This window comes from Sarcophilus harrisii, chromosome 4, assembly GCF_902635505.1.
Source record: "Sarcophilus harrisii chromosome 4, mSarHar1.11, whole genome shotgun sequence".
In the NCBI taxonomy this organism is placed as follows: Eukaryota; Metazoa; Chordata; class Mammalia; order Dasyuromorphia; family Dasyuridae; genus Sarcophilus; species Sarcophilus harrisii.
In genome coordinates this window covers 271937800-271962550 of record NC_045429.1, presented here as the reverse complement: position 1 = coordinate 271962550, position 24751 = coordinate 271937800, and the positions used below count along the sequence as shown (strand labels likewise).

General features: G+C 42.7%; 1 protein-coding gene across 3 annotated transcripts; it reads right to left on the bottom strand.

Moving 5' to 3' along the window:
• Positions 1-23674, bottom strand: FRS3 (fibroblast growth factor receptor substrate 3). Of its 3 annotated transcripts, none has more exons than XM_031964884.1 (7): positions 23322-23674; positions 21065-21209; positions 19668-19925; positions 18303-18489; positions 13502-13663; positions 8304-8461; positions 1-6888 (listed from the first exon to the last, which is right to left on the bottom strand). In XM_031964884.1, exons 3-7 carry the CDS (start codon positions 19791-19793, stop codon positions 5935-5937), a joined length of 1587 nt encoding a protein of 528 aa, XP_031820744.1. In that variant the 5' UTR covers positions 19794-19925; positions 21065-21209; positions 23322-23674; the 3' UTR covers positions 1-5934. The 3 variants fall into 3 exon arrangements, with proteins under 3 accessions (XP_031820744.1, XP_031820746.1, XP_031820745.1); XM_031964886.1 differs by having other exon boundaries at positions 19668-19756; XM_031964885.1 differs by lacking the exon at positions 23322-23674 and having other exon boundaries at positions 21065-23206.
• Between the last annotated feature and the right edge of the window lie 1077 nt (positions 23675-24751).

Here is a 24751-nt window from a genome sequence, read left to right as displayed (position 1 = left end):
AAAATAATCAAGGCAGCATGGAACAATAGAATGAGACTACCTCTAGAAAGAGGATTTCATTCTAATTCTCTATCTAACCCTATTCCTAGTAAAATCTTGGAGAGGTCATGTAACTTCCTGAATCTCATATTCCTCATACATAAAAGAAAGGGATCGGCATACAGAATATCATCAGGTTGCTTCCTTTCCTAAAGTGATGAGCCTATGGGTTTCACCAACAATGAACAGTACCCCTTATTCATTTTACAGATAAAAAAAGTAAGGTCCAGAAAGGGGAAGACCTCAATAAGTATTTATTAAGCACTTACTCTGCACCAGGCACATAAGTACTAGGTATACAAAGAAAAACAAAAACAAGTCTGCCCTCAAAGAGCTTACAATCTGATGAGGGAGACAACATGCAATTAACTATGTTAAAAAAAAAAAAAAGATATAGACAGGATAAATTGGAGATAATCTCCTAGGGAAGGCACAAATATTACAATGGTAAATAATGAAGTCAGAATTTAAACCTAAGTTCCCCTTGACTCCAAATCTGATGCTCTTTCCACTAGACTTCATTGCTTTCAAGGTCAGGCCTTCACTTGACACTTTGGACCACATACTCTCCTAAGTAAAGAAGAGAAGGGATTCCAGAGGACCTGTTACATGTAAAACTACAGGAGACTATGCCAGTGTGAAGTTTGAAGAATAATTCAGGAGAGGAGGAAAGGGTAAGTATGCAAACCACCAGCCTGTCTTCTCTTGCTGAGGCTGGTTTTAATTATACTGGTTCAACATATAATTAACAAAACCAAGGCTGTCATCCTGATTCCCCAGGGTCCTGGAATTCACAAGGGAACACCTGAATCAAGAACTCAAGGAGATTCTATCAACACGTGGCTTTCTCACACTCACACACACACTCACACACATACACATATACACACATGAAATATAGGGAATAAGGATAGGTCAGGATATATCTTTATGCTCCTAAGATATCTTGAAACTGCTCCGAACCACTTTCAGTTGCAAGCTTTGAATCAGTATCTTTAAACCTCATTTGCTCCCAATCATACAGCCCTCAAAGGTGTACAAAGTGAGTGAATATAAATAGCAATTATTTCTGTTCTAGACAGAAACTCTGAAGAATCTGATTCTTTTGTGAAGGCAACTTAGGCCATCTTTTGCCCCAATTCTTACCTAGACCTTAATCACTGAATGGGTGTTGCCTCAAACAAACTGAGACCAGGGAAAGACCCCAGTTTAAAAAGCACAAGGTCCCCCACTGCATCCTGGGTCATTACTAGTCATTCTAATCTAGGTACTGCCACTGGACTGATGATTCTGGAGAAAAAAAAATGAGGCTAATAATTTAACACATCTTTGCCTCACTTAAATCCAATTCACTCTCAAATCAAGATAGTAACCCCCTGATGCCATTGGTCCTCTTTTGAGAAAGGACAAATAATAATCAAGTATTTTTTTTGCAACAACTTTGTAAAGTAGGGAATGCAGAGATTGTTTTTATAGATTAGGAAACAGGCCCATACTATTAGAAAGTGGTACTGCTGGGGCTGAATTTAGATGGTTTAGATGGATGACTACATCCAGTGATAAAGATGAAAGGTCCAGGACTCCAAACCCAGTTCTTAGCCTATAGAGTACTTAGTACCAACAGACTTAATTAATGTCTCTAACGCCAGTTTTCTCCTCTATCAAATGGGGATAAAAATCTACCTTCCCTACCTTACAGGTGTATGGTAAGTATCAAATGAGATAAGGAAGAAGGCTTTGCAAAGTTAAAAGTGTTTATATAAAGGTTAGATGTTATTGTTGCCAAGGAGTGGGCTTGCAGGACCAGGACCCTTCCTGGTCCAACAAGAAAGGCCAGATCTGAATAGGAAGCTGTATCCATTCCTCTTTGGGGGTATGCCCTGGGGGCTGGGCCAGGCAGTCAACCATCCTGTTTCTAAAAAAAAGAACTGGAGCATCAGCAAACACAAACTGATGATGATGGTGATGATAGTGGTAGCTGTGATGGTGATGAAGGAAAAATGACTTCCATCATGACACCACACCCAAGCTTATCAGCAGGACCTCCTGGTGGCTGGAGTCAAATAGTTAGACTAATGAGCAATAAATACTCCGATGGGTATTATTCAATCCTGCCCCTTTCCAGGGTCAGGAAGGCCTAGCACTATCCCTGCTCCTCCTTTCCTCCCCAAGAAGGAAAATTTGAGTTTCAGACACCCTTTGCTAGAAGCATCCTTTCTCAAAGTTGAATTAGTTCTGTTAGAGGGAATAGTTCCTGTAATTAGGTAAGGTGTAGGGGGAAGAACTTTTACCTTACATCCCCCCCTCCCCACCCCATCCTCCAATTTGAAGGGAAAGTTCAGAGGAATGATGAAGAGAGGAATGAGATTACCCAAGAGTCTTTTGGAGTAGTCCAGGCTTGTTTTACTTCTCCAGAGAAGAGGCAGCAAAGATGAGGCCCTAGAAACTCTGACAGTTAGTTAGTAAAAAAACAAGAAACCAGAGCTTTGCATTGTACAATGCAATTTCACAGCCTTTGTACCACTTGATCTTCACAACACCTAACACCATGTGAGGAAACCCAGGATTATTATTCTTATTTTACAGATGAGGAAACTGAGGTAAAGTGAGATTGAAGAGGCTGGTTAGCAAATTCTTACTTTTCTCAAGCACCACCTTGGACATGAAAATGTTCATCTCCCTTGTTATTAGAGCCTTCCGCCTTCCCAAAATCAACTTGTATTTATTATGTATGCAAGGTGTTTTCCTTAACAGAATGTCAGCTCCTCAAGGACTTTTGTATCCCCAGTGTTTAGCACAGTGTCTGGCACATCATATGTGCTGGCTGACTGCCTGCAGTGCAAGGTTTATTCCCTCTTTTTGAGAAACACACATTGAGGGCTCTTTCCTCTTACCTCTCTCTTGGTCCAGTCTGAAACAGGAGGCCACCAGATTCCTGCCTCTCTCAGTAGAAAAGGAGCTGGGGGCTAAGCAAAGCTAAGGTAGCCCAGAAATGACCCAAAGGAAGGTAACCTAATTCACTGCCTAACTACTGTTATGTCAGGAAATGAAATCCATCCATTCTTCCATATATGACCCACCCTATAAAAATAAAATCACACCCAGAATGGTCACCCTGGAGTAAAGCCATAGGCCAGAGGGGAAGAGGAGGAAGATGGACATGATTCCAGGAACCATACTGGGCCTCCAGATAATGGGACTCACACATCCTGTTATGTGTCCATCCCCCATTAAGTATGTCACTGATAGTCACAGACAATGCCCAAGGTCACTAGGAAGCTGGTTGGGGTGGATGATCCCCAGACAGGTGAAGGGGGGCTCTAGGGAATTGGTCATGATTATAACAATTACCACTCCTATTCCTGCAGGCCTTTAAAGCTTGCAAATCCCTTTCCTTGCAACCCCACAAGGGTTCCAGAGCATAGGTATTATTATCCACATTTTACAGATCAGGAAACTGAAGCTCAGAGATAAAACAACATATCCAGAGGCACACTGCTTACAAATTTATAGGATTTAAGGCTCAAACGAAGTTTAGAAATTTAGTCCAACTCCATTTTACAGATAAAGAAACTGAGGCTCAGAGATGTGATGGAACTTACAGAATTATGGACCACAGAATTAGGGACATTTAATGCCATTGAGTCCAATTCCCTTATTTCACAGACAAGGAAACTGAGGCGAGAGAAGTTAAACGAATTGCCCAGGCTAAATTGTCCAACTAGTAAGTGTCTGAGGTAGGATTTGAACTTGGGTCTCCCTGATTCCAAGTCCAGTGTTCTATCCACTCAGCCATCTGGCTGCCTCTATCTTGCCCCAAATCCCACAAGTGATAATGGCTCGCATTTCTATGGCACTTTGAACAGTTAACAAAGCACTTGCCTCACCACACAGAGGTAATAGTGCAAATTCTGTTCTCATTTTATATATAAGGAAACTGAGGTCTAGTGACTTCATTGGGGTCTCTCAGGTAATAAATTTCAAAGATGAAACTTAAATCCAGATTCTTTGATGGCAGAACCACTGCTCTTCCCATTATGCCAAGCAACATTTGTATACAGGCCATCTAGCTCTTTCCATGTCAAGATGCCTCTCGAAAGAGCCTGTGCTTAAACCCAAGTCTTCCCATTTGGAATCCCCTGCCCTTTTTCACAGGGGAAGATAAGCCGTTGTGGATGTGGGCAGGGGAGCGAGGCCAGGCTGAGCTTGAACAGCGCCTCTTTCCATTCCCGGTGGGTGTATCTGGGGTTCCTCGGGCCTGTTTCCTCTTCATTACCGAGGATGATTTGGCCTTCTCTTCAGCTCAGTTGGAGAGGCAGAGTGGTTTAGTGGAGACATCACTGGGCTTGGAGTCGGGGGACCAGAATTCCTATCCCGGCAGGAGGAAGGCCTTCATCTCTCTAGGTCTTCATTGTCTCAGCAACGGCAGTGGTGGTGTTGGCGCTGCCATCTTCACAAGGCTATAGAGAATACTTGGGCAAGCCTAAAGCCTTCTAGAAATAGGAACTCTGTCATTATCAGGGTTCAGGCCTGGTGAGGAAACTGAGGTACAAAGAGGACAGGAGATGGCTGTGCCCTCCTGATACTCCTACCCAGGCCTCAGGTACTTAGACCAAAAACTCGAGTTAGATGGGACCCTAGAGTTCATCTCCCGGCTCATCCCACCTCCCTCACTTTATAGAATAGCATCTGAGGTCTCAAATCACATAGGCAGTAGCAGAGTCTGCATATGAACCTGGGTCCCACATCCAAGCCCACCTCCTACTACTGCTGCTGCTGCTGCTTTAACCCTGGTTAAACAGGAAAAGCTGCATAAGGGAAATACGAAGTCAGGGGAAGAGCTGGGGCTGTCAGAGAGGAAACAGAGGACATCTTCCATGCCCCCAGTGCTATCCTCAGCCCTTTTCAAGCCTTAGTTCCCAACCCAAATTGTTAATGCTCTCCACAAATCACTTGGTATTAAATTTATGTACATTTTATATTATTTTTATACATGTTGTTCCTTCCTTCCCCAACACCCCCCTAAAGTGATTTGTTTCTATTTTCTCTTTGTATCCCCAGCACCGAGCACAATGCCTGGCACACAGTAGGCACTTATTAAATGCTTATTCTAATGAATTACATACAAGGTCATTCACGAAAGGAGATTCCCTTTCTCTACCCAGGGTCCCAGCTGTTGTTCTGTTAGCCAGACTTTAATGAGACAGTGTTGAGGCAACTTCTGGGCCAGGATCCCTTAAGAGGAGAATAAGAAATAGTCATAGCCCTTAAGACATAACCCAGAGCTGCCTGGGCTTCCTCAAAAAGCCTTCCTTCAAGAGTCCTCCAGTTCTAACCCAAGAAGACTTTCCCAAATTCCATCCCCTCCCCAGAAAGGAACTCCAACACAACGGTAACATCAGCCACAGAGCCAGGATTTAAAAATAATAATAATAATAATTAATAAATATGTTAAATAACATTTAAAACAATAAATAGAAAAATAAACTGATAAATAAATCAAAGTACAAAATGCTTCCAAACTGCAACAGAAAAAAAAAAAGACAGACAAGACACCTAATTGAGTAGCTTCAAATGTGATCACAAATGATCTCTTTTCACAGTTCACAGCTTTGCTCCCTCCTCTCCCAAGTACCCTCTTCCCAGAAGGCTGACTCCAGGAGACCCCAAGCCCAGTAGTACGTATCTTGGTGAACCCCAGCATGCATCAGGGTATGATGCTCCCTGCCCCAGTGTCCTCCAGCAAAGCAGCAGCAAACCCTCTAGAGGGGAGTTAAGGAAAATGGATCCAGGAACATTGGGAACCAATGGCTAAAATCTCCTTGGATGGAGATGGAAGAGGAAGAGGAGGGCTATAGGAAGGCACACTCTGGGCCATGATGAGTGGGCCTCTCCCTACAGTGGCAGGTCAGTACTATTGTGGCGGGTTTTCCTGGAAGTGCCATCATCTCGGGGTAGCGCCCTTTGTAGGCTGGACATGGCTGCGGTCTTTTTAAGATCAATCACAGCGTAAGAATCTGACCGGCGGGTGGGATAGGCAGAGGGCACTGGAGGACGAGGAGCTGGGGGACTCTGGTGCTCCTTGGGGTGGTCCCCAGCCCAGCCCTTCAGTTCCACTTGAATGTAGTTCAGCTGTCGGGGTGGTTCTGGACCTGGTCGACGGAAGTCAAAGTTGAATACTCGAGGAGACCCCCGCCGGCGGGACAGCGGCACAGGGAAGTTGATGTGACTTCGAGGGGCAGCCCGAGCATTTATGTAATTCTGGAGTGGCGTCTCATCCTCATCACCACCATCAGGGTAGCCAATGGAGGAAGGGGTCAGCCCATCTCTGGAGTCCCCATCATCCTCATCTCCTGGCTGGTGAGCCTGGCTCTCCCACACAGGTGGCAGTGAAGGCAGGTTCTCATAGTGTAGAAGAGCTGCCCGTCGCTGTGAAAAGCCATTCCAGCTCAGCTCCTCTTGGCTCAGTCTCCAATTCCCACCACGGGGCAGCCCCCCACCAGTGAGGTTTTCATACGTACACTTGGGCTGAGCCAGACACTCAGCCGGGCACTCGTTGTTGTTGTTGTGGGCTGGTCCACCCTGCTGGCCAGGGCAGAGAGGACCCCCACATTCTGGCCCAGGGCTGCCACAATAACCCTGACACTTCACCACATGACGGAGTGTGGAGCTTGGATCCAGGACAAACTTCACCTGACCTGGCTGCAGGAACACCTTGGGGTCTCGGCTGTCTAGGACACAGCTTCGAGCCCTCGAAGGGAACCCTACCCGACCCTCAGGCAAAGGCTGTAGGCAGCGCCGGCCCCTTCTGTCTTCCTCATTTCCAGGTGTGTTGACATAGGTATGGGACTGTGAAATAAAAGCAGATTCATGAAATCAGGGAAGAGTTGAGAGAGTCAAAAGGGAAAATGAACTTCCCCAAAGAGAAAGAGACAAGGACTACAGCCATAATTTCATAAGAAAAGGGAACTCACAAGTGAGGGAGCTCCCTCCACAAATACAGGATGGCAACCTGCCCTCTCTGTAACATTTATTCTTAAAGAGTTTCCTAAAACACAGAGAGTTTAAGTGACTTGACCAGATTCAGACAGTAATCTGTACTGGAGGTGGAACTTGAACCCAAGTCATGATGGCTTCTAGGCAGACTCTCTATCTACTAAATCATGATGCCTCCAACTCTAACATGAAACCCCCCCTCCCCTCAAAGGATATGAATAGATAATTTTCAGATGAAGAAATTAAAAAGAAATTAAAACCATCTATAGTCATATGAAAAAATACTCTAAATAATGAGGTCCCACCTCCTCAGATTGCCTAAGATAATAGGAAAAGATAATGATAAACATTGGAGGAGATGTGGGAAAGCTGGGACACTAATGCTTTGTTGGTGGACTTGTGAAATGATCCAACCATTCTGGAGAGCAATCTGCAACTATGCCCAAAGGGTTATAAAACTGTGCACACCCTTTGACGCAGCACTGTTACTACTGAGTCTGTATCCCAAACAGGGAAAAGGACCCACATGTGCAAAAATGTTTGTAGCAGCTCTTTTTGTGGTGGCAAAGAACTGGAAAATGAGGAGGTACCCATCAACTGGGGAATGGCTACATAAGTTGTGGTATATGACAGTAATGGAATATTATTGTTCTATAAAAAATGATGAACAGGCTGATTTTAGAAAGCTCTGGAAAGTTTTACATAAAACTAATGCTGAGTGAAACAAGCAGAACCTGAAAAACAATGTACAGAACAACAGCAAGATTGCATAATAACCAACTATGAGAGATTTGGTTCTTCTCAGCAGTTCAGTGATCTAAGGCAATACCAATAAAGTTTGGATGGAAAATCCAAAATCCATCCAAATCCAGAAAGAGAGCTATAGAGATAGAATGTAAATCAATATGTTAGATTCTTTTATTTTTTCCTCATGGTTTTTCCCTTTTGTTCCGATTTTTCTCTCCCAACATGATTCATAAGAAAATATGTAAAAATATGTACATGTATAACCAAAAGAAGAAAACATTGCTTTTACATATAACTGAGGAAATATATATATATATATATATATATATATATATATATATATTAATTTAAAAATAAAATTAACAAACTTAAAAAAAGAAGAGACCTTACCACCTCTCCCCTCTCTACTTCTCTTACAAGACTCCCAATGGAGGGAACAGCGAAGCTTCCTTGGTGTTTCTTTTAATCCTGCTCCTGCCAATAATCCCAAAGCCAGAGGTTAGCAAACAATCATCACTCACCTGCTCCTCAGGGGCTATAAGGGCATGGGTGGACTCCTCTCCAAGGGAAGAATGTCGCAAGCTGCTCATAGAAGCAGGACGAGGAGTGGAATATGGTGGGCCATCTCCAGGGAAGTTGGGGAAGCCATTAGAAAAGCCAGACACAGTGTAGCCCAGAGCTAGAAGAAGGAAGAAGTCATAACAAGATCAGAATTAAGGGCAACCATGCTGCATTTAGTGTCTCTTCAGATACTAAGTAGCTGGAGTATCTCTCCAGAAGGAATCTTGCCAGACTTTAATCTTCTTCATGCAGAATTCTCATCAGTGGCTTAAAAATTTTCAGTATCTCTCTATTATCTACCAAGTAATGTTCAAACTTGCCTACTTGATATTTGAAGCCCAGAAAACAATCTCATCTTCTTTCCAAAATCTATGGTCCAATCAAATCCCAGAATATACTCTGAACTTTCCCACTTCCATACCTTTGCTCATTCTTCTTCTTCTACTTACAAGGTCTTTTTTTTTTTTTTTTTTTTTTTTTTTATTTAATAGCCTTTTATTTACAGGTTATATGCATGGATAACTTTACAGCGTTAACAATTGCCAAACCTCTTGTTCCAATTTTTCACCTCTTACCCCCCACTCCCTCCCCTAGATGGCAGGATGACCAGTAGATGTTAAATACATTAAAATATAAATTAGATACACAATAAGTATACATGACCAAAACATTATTTTGCTGTATAAAAAGAATCAGACTCTGAAATATTGTACAATTAGCTTGAGAAGGAAATCAAAAATGCATGTGGGCATAAATATAGGGATTGGGAATTCAATGTAATGGTTTTTAGTTATCTCCCAAAGCTCTTTCTCTGGGCATAGTTGGTTCAGTTCATTACTGCTCCATTGGAAATGATTTGGTTGATCTCGTTGCTGAGGATGGCCAGGTCCATCAGAACTGGTCATCATCTAGTATTGTTGTTGAAGTATATAATGATCTCCTGGTCCTGCTCATTTCACTCAGCATCAGTTCGTATAAGTCTCTCCAGGCCTTTCTGAAATCATCCTGTTGGTCATTTCTTACAGAACAGTAATATTCCATAATATTCATATACCACAATTTATTCAGCCATTCTCCAACTGATGGACATCCATTCAGTTTCCAGTTTCTAGCCACTACAAAAAGGGCTGCCACAAACATTCGTGCACATACAGGTCCCTTTCCCTTCTTTATAATCTCTTTGGGATATAAGCCCAGTAGTAACACTGCTGGATCAAGGGGTATGCACAGTTTGATAACTTTTTGAGCATAGTTCCAAACTACTCTCCAAAATGGTTGGATTCGTTCACAACTCCACCAACAATGCATCAATGTCCCAGTTTTCCCACATCCCCTCCAATAATCATCATTATTTTTTCCTGTCATCTTAGCCAATCTGACAGGTGTGTAGTGGTATCTTAGAGTTGTCTTAATTTGCATTTCTCTGATTAATAATGACTTACTTACAAGGTCTTACTACCCAAATTTCTACCGGGTTTTTGGTAAGGCAATTGGGGTTAAGTGACTTGTTCAGGATCACAAAACTAGGAAGTGTTAGGTATCTGGGGGCAGTTTTGAACTCAGGTTCTTCTGATTCTAGAGCTAGTGTTCTACTCACTGAGGCATCTAGCTGCCCCTCCCCTCTATTTTTAAAAAGTCACTCCAATCCTAATGATGCGGGAAAGATTCCAATCTTTGATTCCCAACCCCCCTAGCTAATGTAAATTACCCTTTGACTCACAAATCCTGGTCCCTTTGAATTCCAATAGAAGATCTGGACCTGTCCCAGCCCCACCCGGATCTGAGCCAACTTTGGGGCTACACCCCAAAGCCCCTCGAGCTAAGTCTCCGACTTAAAAGGACCACACTGGGAACCCCTCTTTGCAGAGATTCCAAACATGGTTGCCATGTGAGGACCCTCTGTCCAGTGCCCTCGTTATCTCTACCTTCACCTATCTCCTACTTCTAAACTCAGTAATAAACCTCTTTTATTAATCTAGCTCTCTGGGCCAATAAATGCTTTTATTGGCAATTCCGCGCCGCTACTAGACCTCATATACCGTCGTATCCTTGCGCCGAATCCAAGGGGGTTGCAGGGGAACTCTCTGTTTGACTCCCTGTACCCCAAACCTGCCACTAGACCTTAACTAAACCCTAATTTCATTTAGGTACCCCAAATGTAGACCTCAACATGTGGTCTACACCTCACCATTTGGTTCCTGACCTCAACACTACCTCCAACACAAAGGCTTCCCCAACCTACCCAGGTCAAAGTGATTTCTCTCTTCTTCACTCCCAAAACAACACTCATTAGTTCTGCATAATCTGGGCACTCTGAGTTGGGATGGGATCTATTCTCTATTAACACAGAAATTTCAGGAAGGAAATTCCCTATACCAGTATTAATCTATTATGGTTCTGCTACTTCTAGTTAGAGAAGAATTGCACTGAGAGGTTGAATGATTTGCTAAGAGTCCCACAGCCCAAAGATTTCTCTCCCTTTCCTCCTCCCCCCACCAAGGTGGGACTCAGGTACTGCTGACTCCAAGGATAGCCTTCCATCCAGTCTGTCAAGCCATCTCACTTAAGAAATACTTATTAATGGACAAACTGAACAGCCACACAGACATTTCCAAGGCACTTCTCACTGTAGCTGATGTATTTATATCCTGTCTCTTAGTGAGATTTTTATAAGCACTTAATAGTGTCTGGCACATAGTAGGTACTTAATAAATGTTAACTGATCAATCAATTGAGGGGAGGCACATTTTGCATTTCATTTGGCTTCCCCAGTCCACAATAACGAACAACAATAAGTCATAACAATAGTCCACATCAATATGGTGCTTTGTGGTTTATGATGTACTTTAGGTTTTGGTAACCTTTTGATTTTATACATCTTCCAAAATGCAAACAGAAGATTTATTATTCACACTTTACAGATGCAAAACCAAGATTCATAAAGGTTAAATGACTTGCCAAGGTCACACTGGAAATGTTAACAGGTAAAATTTGAACCCAGGCCTCTTGGCTCCAAGTGCTCTTTTCATAAGCCTCAAGCAGGTGCTTACTGAATGAGGGATGAACAAAAATCAGGTATCCTGCCTCTCCAGAAACCCATACCTCGGAGAGCTGGCAATTAAGAAAGATGGAGCTATCTGGGACCCAGTTTCAGACAAAGACAAAAGGAGGAAGAGAAGTTCAGGGTGCCATTACCACAAAAACCCACCATCTCTTTCCTGAGTCCCCAACCATCAGTTAGGACACAATAATTCCCAGCACTCTGGTGAGCCGGGTCTTGTGCCCCATTCAAGTTTAGGTTCATCTTTTCTGTTTGATCCCAGGCAAGGGAGTATAAGGGGATTGAGAAGGAACTCACCACTCCCAAAAAACTATTTTAATGACCTAGAAAAAATAACAACAAAGTTCATATGGAAAAACAAAAGGTCAAGAATTTCAAGGGAATTAATGAAAAAAAAATCAAATGATGGTGGCTTAGCTGTACCAGATCTAAAATTATATTATAGAGCAGCAGTTACCAAAACTATTTGGTATTGGCTAAGGAATAGATTAGTTGATCAGTGGAATAGATTAGGTTCAAGGGATAAAACAGTCAACAAATATAGCAACCTAGTCTTTGACAAACCCAAAGATCCCAGCTTTTGGGATAAGAACTTACTGTTTGATAAAAATTGCTGGGAAAATTGGAAACTAATATGGCAGAAACTAGGCATTGATCCATACTTAACACCGTACACCAAGATAAGGTCAAAATGGGTTCATGACCTAGGCATAAAGAATGAAATTATTAATAAATTAGAGGAACATAGGATAGTTTACCTCTCAGACCTGTGGAAGGGGAAGGTCTTTATGACCAAAGCAGAACTAGAGATCATTACTGATCACAAAATAGAAAATTTCGATTATACCAAACTGAAAAGTTTTTGTACAAACAAAACTAATGCAGACAAGATTAGAAGGGAAGCAATAAACTGGGAAAATATTTTTACAGTCAAAGGTTCTGATAAAGGCCTCATTTCCAAAATATATAGAGAATTAACTCTAATTTATAAAAAATCAAGCCATTCTCCAGTTGAAAAATGGTCAAAGGATATGAACAGACAATTCTCAGATGAAGAAATTGAAACTATTTCTAGTCATATGAAAAGATGCTCCAAGTCATTATTAATCAGAGAAATGCAAATTAAGACAACTCTAAGATACCACTACACACCTGTCAGATTGGCTAAGATGACAGGAAAAAATAATGATGATTGTTGGAGGGGATGTGGGAAAACTGGGACATTGATTCATTGTTGGTGGAGTTGTGAACGAATCCAACCATTTTGGAGAGTAGTTTGGATCTATGCTCAAAAAGTTATCAAACTGTGCATACCCTTTGATCCAGCAGTGTTACTACTGGGATTATATCCCAAAGAGATTATAAAGAAGGGAAAGGGACCTGTATGTGCACGAATGTTTGTGGCAGCCCTTTTTGTAGTGGCTAGAAACTGGAAACTGAATGGATGTCCATCAGTTGGAGAATGGCTGAATAAATTGTGGTATATGAATATTATGGAATATTACTGTTCTGTAAGAAATGACCAACAGGATGATTTCAGAAAGGCCTGGAGAGACTTACACGAACTGATGCTGAGTGAAATGAGCAGGACCAGGAGATCATTATATACTTCTACAACAATACTAGATGATGACCAGTTCTGATGGATCAGGCCATCCTCAGCAACGAGATCAACCAAATCATTTCTAATGGAGCAGTAATGAACTGAACTAGCTATACCCAGAAAAAGAACTCTGGGAGATGACTAAAAACCATTACATTGAATTCCCAATCCCTATAGTTATGCACACCTGCATTTTTGATTTCCTTCACAAGCTAATTGTACAATAATTCAGAGTCTGATTCTTTTTGTACAGCAAAATAATGTTTTGGTCATGTATACTTATTGTGTATCTAAGTTATATTTTAATATATTTTAACATCTACTGGTCATCCTGACATTTAGGGGAGGGGGTGGGGGGGTAAGAGGTGAAAAATTGGAACAAGAGGTTTGGCAATTGTTAATGCTGTAAAGTTACCTATGTATATATCCTGTAAATAAAAGGCTATAAAAAAAAATAAATAAATAAAAAAAATAAAAAAAGAGAAGGAACTCACCATTAGCAGCATGGGGGGTCTGGGGCAGGCCAACCTCGGCTGAGTGGCTGCTCCGAGTGACAATGACTGGCTCTTCCATCACACTAATGCTATTGCACTGCATCAGATCCTGTAGGAGGTTGAAGAGCTCCTCAGCCCGAGAGCACTTGAACGCAAAGATGCCTGTTCAAGGAGAGAAAGATAGTATGTTAGTTGGGGTTGCCTGATTCTGGACATGCCATTTCATTTCTCTGCACTTCGGTTTCTTAATTTGCACAAAAGAAACAACATAGGTTCTGCCTCAAAGTGTTCTTGTAAAGGAAGTGTTCTTATCATACCCTCATATGTTAATGTCAATGTCAACCCTCTGGGATTCTGCTGGGATAGGAACTCTCTCCACTGATGCAAGAAGCAACTCAGGTCTAACTTAAAATCTTAGAGGTGCCTGAAACTCAGAAGAATCAATGAGATGGGGTTCAAATTTAGGTCTTCCTGACAAGGTCAACACCCATTCTCACCACACACTGGCTTCTCGAAAATTGTAAAAGTATTCTCTAAATGTGGGCTATCAATGAGGATTCTCTGAACTTCAGCTGTTTTCCAGACAACATCTAGGAAGGTCAAAAGAGCTACCACAACACATGCTAAGTATGGAGTTCAATATATTTTCCATATAAATCAGGGGTTCTTAATCTAAGATTTCCCAAGACATATGTACTTGGATTAGGAGAGAAGGAAAATACATCTTTATCTTCAGTAACATTTACTTTCCTTTGTTCATTTTTTTAATCCACTCAAAATTTTTTATTTTTTTCATTCATTTTTATTCATTCAAAAACATTATTCTGAGAAAAAGTTCACAGATTTCACTGGAGTAACTAAAGGTTTCATGACACCAAAAAAGGCAAAGAACTTCTGATATAGATAGTAGTAATACAAATTTCTCACATCATAGAAAGATGGCATCTGAATACTGCTCTCCCTCCAAATAACCCCACCAATCCCAAGTTACAGCCTCAGACACCAGTGTTCTAGAGGGACCACATCTAGAAAGTATCACACAGTTCTGAAGATGTAGTGACCAGGACTCTTCGATACAATCAGCTGCCCAAAAGGTCTCACCTTCAAATGATAGCAACAATGACCATCCCAGACCTTCTAAGGAAAAAGGATGCTGAAAAACCCAATAGTGGATATTTATTTGTTCTGAATGCTGTACCATTTTCACTGGGGTAAAGAGTGGGAAGGAAAGAAATAAAATCAAACAGGAAAGTGTACTAGATGATATCTAAACATTTTCAGTGACCCTGACTGTCCTTACCCAATGGACCTAATCAATCAAAAAGCATTAGTACCCCCACAATACTCTCTCTTAATTATACCAACTATCTACCCAGCTCTAAGGAGCTCCTCCATGGCTAAAGGACAAATTGGAAGAGGGAGTAGAATGGAAAATACCCTGTGACCTTGGGTGGGCTAAACTCAGCAGTTGGTACATCCCTAAGTGACCACTTTATCGAGGGTGGGAAAATGTTCTTCCTCCCTATTCCACTCCTGGTTTTGCTTCCCCTGCCACTGGCTGCCCCCGAGCCTTTGGGCTGGGGTCACTTTGGCTTTTTTCCCATAAGATGGCTATGAGGACTCCAAACAGGCCCTACTTCTTCTTTCTATACAGACTTTCCTTTAGGAGTGGGGAGGAAGGGGAGTCACTTAGAGATACTTATTTTACAAATGAAGAAACAGAGAACAAAAGATAGGATCCCAAAATCACCCCATTCTCTTCTCTGGGAAAAGTTCTCTAGCTTAAAGTGATCTCCCCACCTTGTCTTAATCTAATTTCTAAAGCACATGGTAAAGGAGCTTAGAGCTCTGTCACTTACAGATGCAGTATCCTTACTTCTCCTGAAGTGTGGAATATGGCTATATTCCACATATATATGGCATATATATGGCAGCTTGGAATATGGCTATTTTTCTCAAGGGGGACTATGGAATGCCTATGTAATCACAGCCTGGGACTAGTCAAAGCACTTCAGGGAGGGAGCCAAGCAAAACCATGGAAAAAGCCAAGAATACAAATAAGATAGTTCATCATTCTCCATGAACTCCACAGCACCAATGCATTGCAAAAGTGGCTGTGAAATAACACAAAGGAAATAAATTGAGTTTCCTTTTGCTGTGTCTATAAAGGAGACAGTGATGGTAACCATGGTAAAGAGAGGTCCAAGGACAGGTAGTGTGGAAAGCATTTTCATCAGTGAAAGGAGTTCAGTGAGGAAGTTCCCTTTTCCAATGAAGATCAGCAATGGCTGTGCAAGTTAAGAGTCTCAGAGAGGTACCTGGGGCACAGACAGATTCAGTGGTTTGTCTAGTGTTGCAATCAGTAGATATCAGAGTTATGATAGAGATCCTTTCAACTTGAGAGATCTTCCCACAGTTTACATTGAGCGAGCTTGAATCATCACATGCCATCAAATTGTAAAGTGGCCATAGAAGCAGCATTAGAACCACAGACTTGGAGCTAGAAAAGAACTTGGAATTTACCTAATTCAACCCTCCCTCCTCACTGTAAATTGGGGAACGGAGATCTAGAAAAATTAAAAGAATGGTCCAGTGTCACCCACAGGAAGTAATGCAGAAAGGCAGAATTCAAACTTAGGTCTTTGGAATCCAGAGTTGGTTCTCTTTCCATTCCACCACTCTGCTTCATAATGAACATATTTCCAAACACCAGACCTAGTACCCTAACTAGATCAGCACCTTGCAAAGGGGAGATGGGCATGAGAAAGCTAAAAGCTGATCTGCCAGGAGAAGAAAAAAAAGCCTGCTTTGATTCATTTAGCAGAAGCCCAGGCACTCTTTGTTTGTTTGTTTGTTTTGGGATTTTTTGGTCTTTTGTATGTTAAACATGTGCACAAGAAAAATCAGATCAAAAAAAAAAAAAAAGAAAGCAAAAAGCAAGCAAACAACAACAAAAAAGTGAAAATAACATGTTGTGATCCATACTTAGTCCCCACATTCCTCTCTCTGAGTGCAGATGGCTCCCTCCATCACAAGACCATTGGAATTGGCTTAAATCACCTCATTGTTGAAAAGAGTCACAACCATCAGAGATGATCATCACATAATCTTGATGCTATGTACAATGTCCTCTTGGTTCTACTCACTTTACTTAGCATCAGTTCATGCAAGTCTCTCCAAGTCTCTAAAATCATCCTGCTGATCATTTCTTATAGAATAATATTCCATAACATTCATATACCATAACTTGTTCAGCCATTCTCCAACATTCTCCAATTCCTTGCCACTACAAAAAGGGCTGCTACAAACATTTTTGTACATGTAAATCCTTCTCCCTTTTTTAATGATCTCTTTGGGATACAGGCCCATTAGAAACACTGCTGGATCAAAGAATATGCAGTTTGGTAGATCTTTGAGCACAGTTCCAAATTGCTCTCCAGAATGGTTGGATCCATTCCCAATTCCACCAACAATGTATTAGTTGTCCCAGTTTTCCCACATCTCTTCCAACATTTATCATTACCTTTTTGTGTCATCTTGGCTAATTTGAGAGGTGTGTAACAAATAGTACCTCAGAGTTCTCTTAACTTGCATTTCTCTGATCAACAGTAATTTAGAGCATTTTTTCTTATGACTAAAAAATGGTTTTAATTTCATCTTAAGATTGTCTGTTCATATCATTTGACCATTTTTCAATTAAAGAATGGCTTATATTCTTAGAAATTTGAATCAATCTCTATATATTTTAAAAATCAGGCCAGGCACTCCTTTTAAAAAAAAGTGACAGAAAATTCTAAGAACACTTACATGAACTGATGCCAAGTGAAATGATCAGAACCAGGAGAACATTATACACAAGAACAATAAAATTTTAACAATGATCAACAGAGAAACTCACTCTCATCAAGACAATGATCCAAGATCATTTCAATGGATCCATGAGAACACCCACCTCAAGAGAGAATTGATGAACTCTGAATGCAGAAGTTTTGAAAAAACTATTTTTATTATCTTATTTTGTTTGTGTTTTCTTTTGCAGCATGGCTAATATGGTAATGTTTTGCATGACTTTACACGTATAATCAAAATCAAAATGCTTGTCTTCTCAAAGAAAATGGAAGGACAGTAGGGAGGGAAAGAATTTGGAACTTCAAAGTTTGAAAAAATGACTGATGAAAGTTTTTTTTACATGTAACTGGGAAATAATAAAACAAAACTAATTTTAAAAATATTTTGATAACCATATTTCAATGTTTCCTTTGTAATCCTATGCATTATATTTTAAGCATTTAAAAACATTCTAAGAAGAGTTGCTTTCTAGACTGCACCAGCTCACCAAAAGGGTTTGTGATTGTATGTCAGTCTGTTTCTCTTTCTCTGTCTCTCTCACAACTCTAGCTCCTCACTACTGCTGCTCTCTGCCAAGAGGTTATAGAGTAGCCATGGCTCTGGCTGGTCATTCATGACCACTCACCAGCAGCTCTGACTCCCTCCCTGAGCCCACAATTCCCTTTTAACTCAGAGCAAAGATTTGAACCCAGGCTCTGTCTTCAAAGCTGGTGCTTTTCCTACTATACCACACTCTTAGACTCTAATAGTTCTTTCTGTCTCTAAAATGCTAACATAAGCTAGGGATTTTCACTAAACCATGTGGAAGTGGCCCAAGGACAGCTCTGCATCCCCCACACCCTTGGAGACTGTAGCCTACCTCAGCTAGGGTCCCTAGGTCCCAGGTCCAGAAGAAGCAGGCCGAGAATAGAAATGTGCCCATGCAGCCATGAGAAGAGAGGCTGGTGCTCACCCTGTCCTGTCTGGCAGCGCCGGCCACTCTCAAAGGAGAAGAGGTTGGAGTCGAAGCCGTATCGCCGCAGGCAGAGGTAGGGCCACCGCACAGCATCACGCCTGTGGAGGTGCAGCACCAGCTCCCTCTGGGTCAGCTCCATCACCCCAGAGCCCAGCTCCATTCCCTCATCATCCACGTTTATTACCTAGGTATCAGGGGGAAAGATCAAGTTGGGAAAGCATGGAAAGAGACATTGGAGCAAAGAAGGAAGCAATCACAGAGTAGTGGAGAAATTCTAAGGACCAATCTTGGGATTTAGAACTGAAAGGGAGCTTAGAATATCACAACACCATAAAGTGTCAGAATGGGATAGGAGCTTAAACATCACAGGAACAGAAATTTAGAGCTGGAGGGATACCAGAGGCCATCAAGTCCAACTTTCATTTCACAGATGAAGAAAGTGAGGTTGAAGATTCAGAGATATGAAGTGACTTACCCACAATCACACAGCTAACAAAAAGGAGAGCCAAGAATAAAACATGTTTTCTAACTCTCGATCTTGTGCTCATCCTACTAGACTACTGCTTGTCAAGAGAACTGAGTTCAAGTTCCAGCTAAGACTGACTCATTATGTGGCTCTGGGACAATCACATCTTTTCTTCAACCTCAGTTTTCACTTAAAATTAAAAGTCTTGGACTAATTATCTTTTAGGTCTTATCCAGCTCTGACCATCTATGGTTTCAATATGGAATCATGGCACAATTCCATAAAAAGAAAGAACAGTAGATTTGAAACTACAGAACTGGGTTCAAGTCTTAACTCTTTTATCAATTATCTGTGGAACTCAACCAACTTTTCTAGGCCTCCGCTTCCTCCTCTGTAACAGTAAGAGGCTGGATGAGATTATTTCTAAAGTCTCTTTCAATGATAACATTTTGTGATTCTAAGATCTTGAATCTCAATCTTCCTCACATGCCCACTCTGGGCATTACCAGAGTGGAAGGTGGCAATTCGGAGTCTTTTTTTTTTGAAGGGGGGAAGGCTCAAGAAGAAGGTGAAGACAACAGCAAAAAGGCACTGACTCTCCTTCCTTCTCTGGCCAAGAGCTGCACTCCTTTGAGACAAGGGCTCCCTCTTCAGATGGGTTAGTAAAATAAATCCTAGCTTCAATGGGCCATAGGGATGAAAAAGGGACTCCTCCTACAGGTAGAAGAGAGTTCTTTGGTTTACAAAAAAAGTCAACTGTCATTTGTTTTTGTGGGGCTGAACTGACTGACTCCTTATGAATCATCCCTTGATTCTGGAGCACCTTAGATGCTGGCCCAAAAGGTTCCCCAGGAATGGGAAGAAGTAAGTGGAGATAAGGGGAGGAGGGTAAGTACCTTGAATTTAGTAGGATGGTTATTTGGTATACTGTCTCTGTAGAGGCAGCCAAGGCAGCTTCCCATGATGTCAAAACAGCTGGTCAGCTCTGAGATGAAAATGCAGGACAGAAGCAGTAAGCTCATGAGGCAGAGTCCCAGAATATACTCTGCTCCTAGGTATGGAGCCTCGTACAAAGCCTTGTAGGGGGTTTTCTACCCCCTGCACCTCTGCCTCCCCAGTCCAATTCACAAGCATCTATTCCGTCAAGGATTGTGCTAGATGTTATAAAAGCAAAATAAGAAATAATTCCTGACTTTACATATTATGTTTGCTTTATAAAACAGGCTTATGATTTTTATCAGCATAAGGAATTCTCACTGAGGAAACAGCATCTACCAATATACATCATTATCTTTGCTGCAAGTTTCACAAAGGATTCTGAGAGGTTAAGAGATTTATCAAGAGTTACAGCCAGGATGTGTCAGAGGTGAGGCTTGAACTCAGGATTCCTTGCATCCAGGATTGGTTCTCTAGCCAATGAAGAGAACCCCACCAAGTGGAGGAAGTCTAGAAGAATCTAGACTTCTTATTTATCTTCTGTTTATCTAGTTTTTATTTGTTTATACATACCTGTTTTGTTTTAACTTTTTCTTCCCTATGAAACATAGGTGCTAGCATTCTGCTGTTTCTCTGGGCCATCCTGCACTATAATACCCCATTATGGACTAGTAGAAACTCTCTCATAGTAGATCCAACTTCTTATTTTTTCCTCAATTTCTAGGATGGGAGGATCCAGGTTAAATGTAGCAAATATAATAGTTTGTGAACAAGGCAAAGGGATGAAAGGGAGGCAAGGTGGAAGAAGATCACAAATGCCAGGATCACTTCTTCCACAAAGTCTTCCCTGAAATGTTCAGCTAAAAATCAGATCAGCCCTCAAATTTGCCTGGACCCCTTCTCTGTCCTAAAAACCTATTCCCTTGTATCCCAAACATTTGCATATGTTCCCCTTCCCCTTCCATTACACAGGAAAATCCACATAAACTCTTTTGTGTCTGAAAGATAGTCAGATTTCCAAAGCTTAGCATAGTGCCCTAAACACTCACTCTCTCTCTCTCACACACACACACACACACACACATACACTCTCTCTCTCTCTCTCTCCAATAAATCTTTAATGAATCGAACGAACTATGATGTAAACCCAAACCTGAAACTAAGCTAGAATAGAGTGAACCAAGAGAACAGACAAGTGAGGGATTTGAACTTAAAACTGATAGGTCACTGCTATCTGCATGATTAACATTCTTTGGTTCCACTCCAAAGTTCTATTTTAACTGAAAAACTTTGAACATCAAGTCCTTAATGAAGTGTTTTCTCCCTCATCCCCCATATCCTCCAGTATAGATCTTACCTCACCCAGGCCATTGGGGAGCTGACCATGGGAAGGGGACAGGAGAGAACTCCTACTTTATCCCCACAATCTTCAGTGGGGCATCGTGGCAGTTATCTTGAAAAGAAGTTACCCAGGCTCCATCTGGGATAGGCCCAAAGTTCACCTGGCAAAGAAGACAATGGGACAGCAGGTTTAGCCAGAGATCTTTCATCCATGGCCTAGAGGTTATGATTGTCAAGGAAACCACCTTGCTTCGAATCTTATTGCCATGAAAATCATCCTTTGTCTACGTAATACATTCAGTTTTTCAAAGAACTTACAAGACAAATAAGGCAGGAATTATTAAGGCAAGTTTCCCTTCCAATTCCATTTTCTGGAACCCTCTAAAGGTGCTCCTTTATTTGAAGTCTTATAATGCCTGAATTCTCTGGCTATAGGACCAATAATATAGCTAAATCTCAGAACACACAAAACTTAGATATCTGTAAAGGAGAAAGGAAATAATTATATAGAGCTTTCTTTATGTGCCAGGAACTATGCTTTTTAAAACCATTATCTCACCTGGTCTTCACAACAATATTGAAAAGTAATTCCCGTTACTATCCCTATTTTATCATTGAAGAAACAGGCTAAATTACTTGTGCAAGGTCACATAGCTAGTTTTTATCATGATCTAAACTCAAGTCTTCCTGATTCCAAGAAGGAGCCCTCTGAATAGCCCTCAAACTGAACCCTTTTGTTTTATCAGTCTCTTAATAGACTGATAGACTCTTAAATAGAGCTTTAAGATACATTATATCATCTAGTTCAAGCTAAATGTAATTTGTAACAAACGGGAAAATTGAGACTTGTAATATTGTTCCAAATGAGCAAATAACTCCCTTCAGTAACAGAGTAATAGTAACAAAGTGGTAGTAACAGAGCTGGAATTTGACTTCAGATTCTCTACTCTTAAGTGCTCTTTCCATTACACTCAACAGCATAAATCACAAGAAATATTTTGTTTTCTAAATCAATCCAGTTCCTAATAGTAACAAATATGCTTTTAGACTATTTCTATCCTGAATCAGACCTTGCTATGCCCAACTGTTTCCCAAAATTTCTGGGCAACCCACCTGACACCTCCATGCACTCCTCTGCCCTGCAAAGAGATCAGACTGTTACCTACTAAAACTTGCCAAGCAAGATGTTCCAAGATCCCTTTAGATAACAACATAACAGAAAAAGTACAGGCCTAGGGAAACAGGAGCACGGAGTTTGAGCCCTTGCCCTGACTAGCCACATAGGTCTTGGGCAAGTAACTCCAGGCCTATTTCTTCCTTTATTGGACAAACTGAAATCCCTTCTAGGTTTAACATTCTGTGTTTCATATTCTAACATTTTATGTCCGAAGTTCCTTCTAGCCCCTCTGACTTCACGTTCTATTTTCTGGCGCTCCACGTTCTTGGCTCGGTTTCAGCCCTATCTTTCCATCTCTCACATTCCAAACTCTGTATTCTAATATTCTCCGTACCACGGAGCCTTACGTTCTGCACTCCTGCATTATCTGCCTGATTCTGTCAATTATGCCGACGACCAGAACCAATTAAAGTGCAATTTAGGAAACATTTATAAAAATATAATAACATACAAATATTACATTTTAAAACTAAGTCAATATGCAGACCACAGAGATCCTTGTGAATGGTTCAGGGCTCCCTTTCTATTGAGTTTGACAATACCAGTCTAAAATATAGTGCAGTCCTGCTATTCTATGGTCTGATGCTCTAACGTTCTGGGCTCGCAGCCCCTTCCCGTCCTGCCGTTCTGTTGCTCTAACGTTCTGGGTTCTCGGGTTCCTTTCAGTTCCGCTCTAACAGGCCATTCATGCATGTCTGTTCTAACATGCAGGTGCTCAGGCCCCCCAGCCCTAAGTTTCTCAGCCTGCGGCGCGGGGCCCCTGCAGCGCCCGCTCTCAGCGCCCAGGCTGCAGACTCGGCGCCCAGAGCTGAGGAGGGCGGGAGGCCGCTGCGGCGGCCCCCCCCCCCCCCCCCCCGCCCCCGCCCCCGCCAGGCCCGGAGGCGAGACCGTGGCCCGCGGCGGGGAAGGGGTCTCCGCGCGTCGGGGCCCTCAGGGACGCCCGCAAGGGCAGGGCGGGGGCGGGTCCTTCCTCCGCGGTCCCAGAGGCCGGGCCGGCTGCTCCACAGCCCAAGGCCACGGGCAGCGCGCAGAGGGCGGAGAGGAGCACAAGCAGCAGGAGGAGGGAGCGGCCGGGCCCAGCGCGCCCCGAACTCACATCGCCCCGCAGTCCAGGCGGAGCCAGGGGCCCCGCTCCCGGCTCCCGGGCCGGGTCCGGTTCCAGCTCCGGCCCTAGAGCGAGGCCTCGCCGCCCCGCCCCTCTCTCCGCAGCTGCCGCCGCTGCCGCTGCAAACCGCCGCCGCCAGTGTCGCAGCCGCAGCCGGGGGTCAGAGGCCACCCCGACCTACCAACGAGACGTGAGCAACCGGCCCAGGGCTCGCAGAGCAGCGCGCAGCCTGGAAGGTCTCCCTCTAGAGGACGTGTCTGCTGTTGCAAAGAGTCGGGAGCTCAGGAGGTCGCCAGAGGGCGCTGGAGGCTCAACCAACCAGCTTTCATCCACAAAAGGCATAATAGGGGGGCGGAGCCAAGATGGCGGAGAAGGCACACACGACTTTCTAAGCCTTCTCTTACCTTCTTTATCAATATTATATCGAGCCTCAAAAATAGTCTTGACTGCTACAATTCGTAAAGATAAGAAGTAGAACAACTCACCGGCCGAAGAAAATCTGCAGTCTCGCCAAAAAAGGTTGGTTCCGGGGCCAGGGGGGAGATCGGCGCAGACGGGGAGAGAAATTAGGTTCCGAGGAGAGTCTCAAACCGAAGGTGAAGGCACAGATCTCAGCACAAGCGTGCAGCCCCAACCCGCAGTACGGGGCTTCTCCTTGGGGCAGTTGTGATCCTGCACGGCAGGAGGACGCAGCCCGGGTTAGCCTCCAATCTGCGCAGTGTGGGGCTCGGCTTGGGGCCATAGAGCTTTTCCAGGGCCGATTTGCATCAGGCAGAGACGCAGGGCAGAGTTTGCGGGGTCTGCGGTCTGTGGTCTGCGGTCTGTGGTCTGCGGTCTGCGGTCTGCGGTCAGCTGCTAATACTCACAGACCCACAGGAGGCTCCGGCCTGGGGCAGTGACACTTTCACCCCTTAGTCTCTAGCCGAGGGCAGTCGCTAACCCACACAGCCCAACTGGGCACTTCCATAGCTCAGCCAGTGCTGAATCCACTTCCTGTTGGGGGAAGGGAAAACTCTCACTCAGAGCACTCCCATACCTCGGAGCCGGAAATCGGTTTACATCTCTCCCTGCTCTGCAGAGGAAGCTGGTAATCCCCTTGCCTAGGAGACCTACCCTAAAGGCTTTAAAACATGAATAAAAAGATGAAAAGAACGATCAACAGCTTCTATGCAGAAAAAGAGCAGGTCAGCAAACCTGAAGAGACCTCAAACAGCAAAAATGCATCAGAATGTCCTCCTTTACATGATGCTCTCATAGAAGAGACCATTAAAAGTCTCAAAAGAGAGTTAGAAGAAAAATGGGGAAAGGAAAGAGAAGCCTTACAAGAGAGCAACAACTTCCTGAAATACAAATTGGAAAAAGTAAAAAAATCTCAGGAAAGTAAGAATTGTGAATTGGAAAAAATAAAGAATTCACTAGAA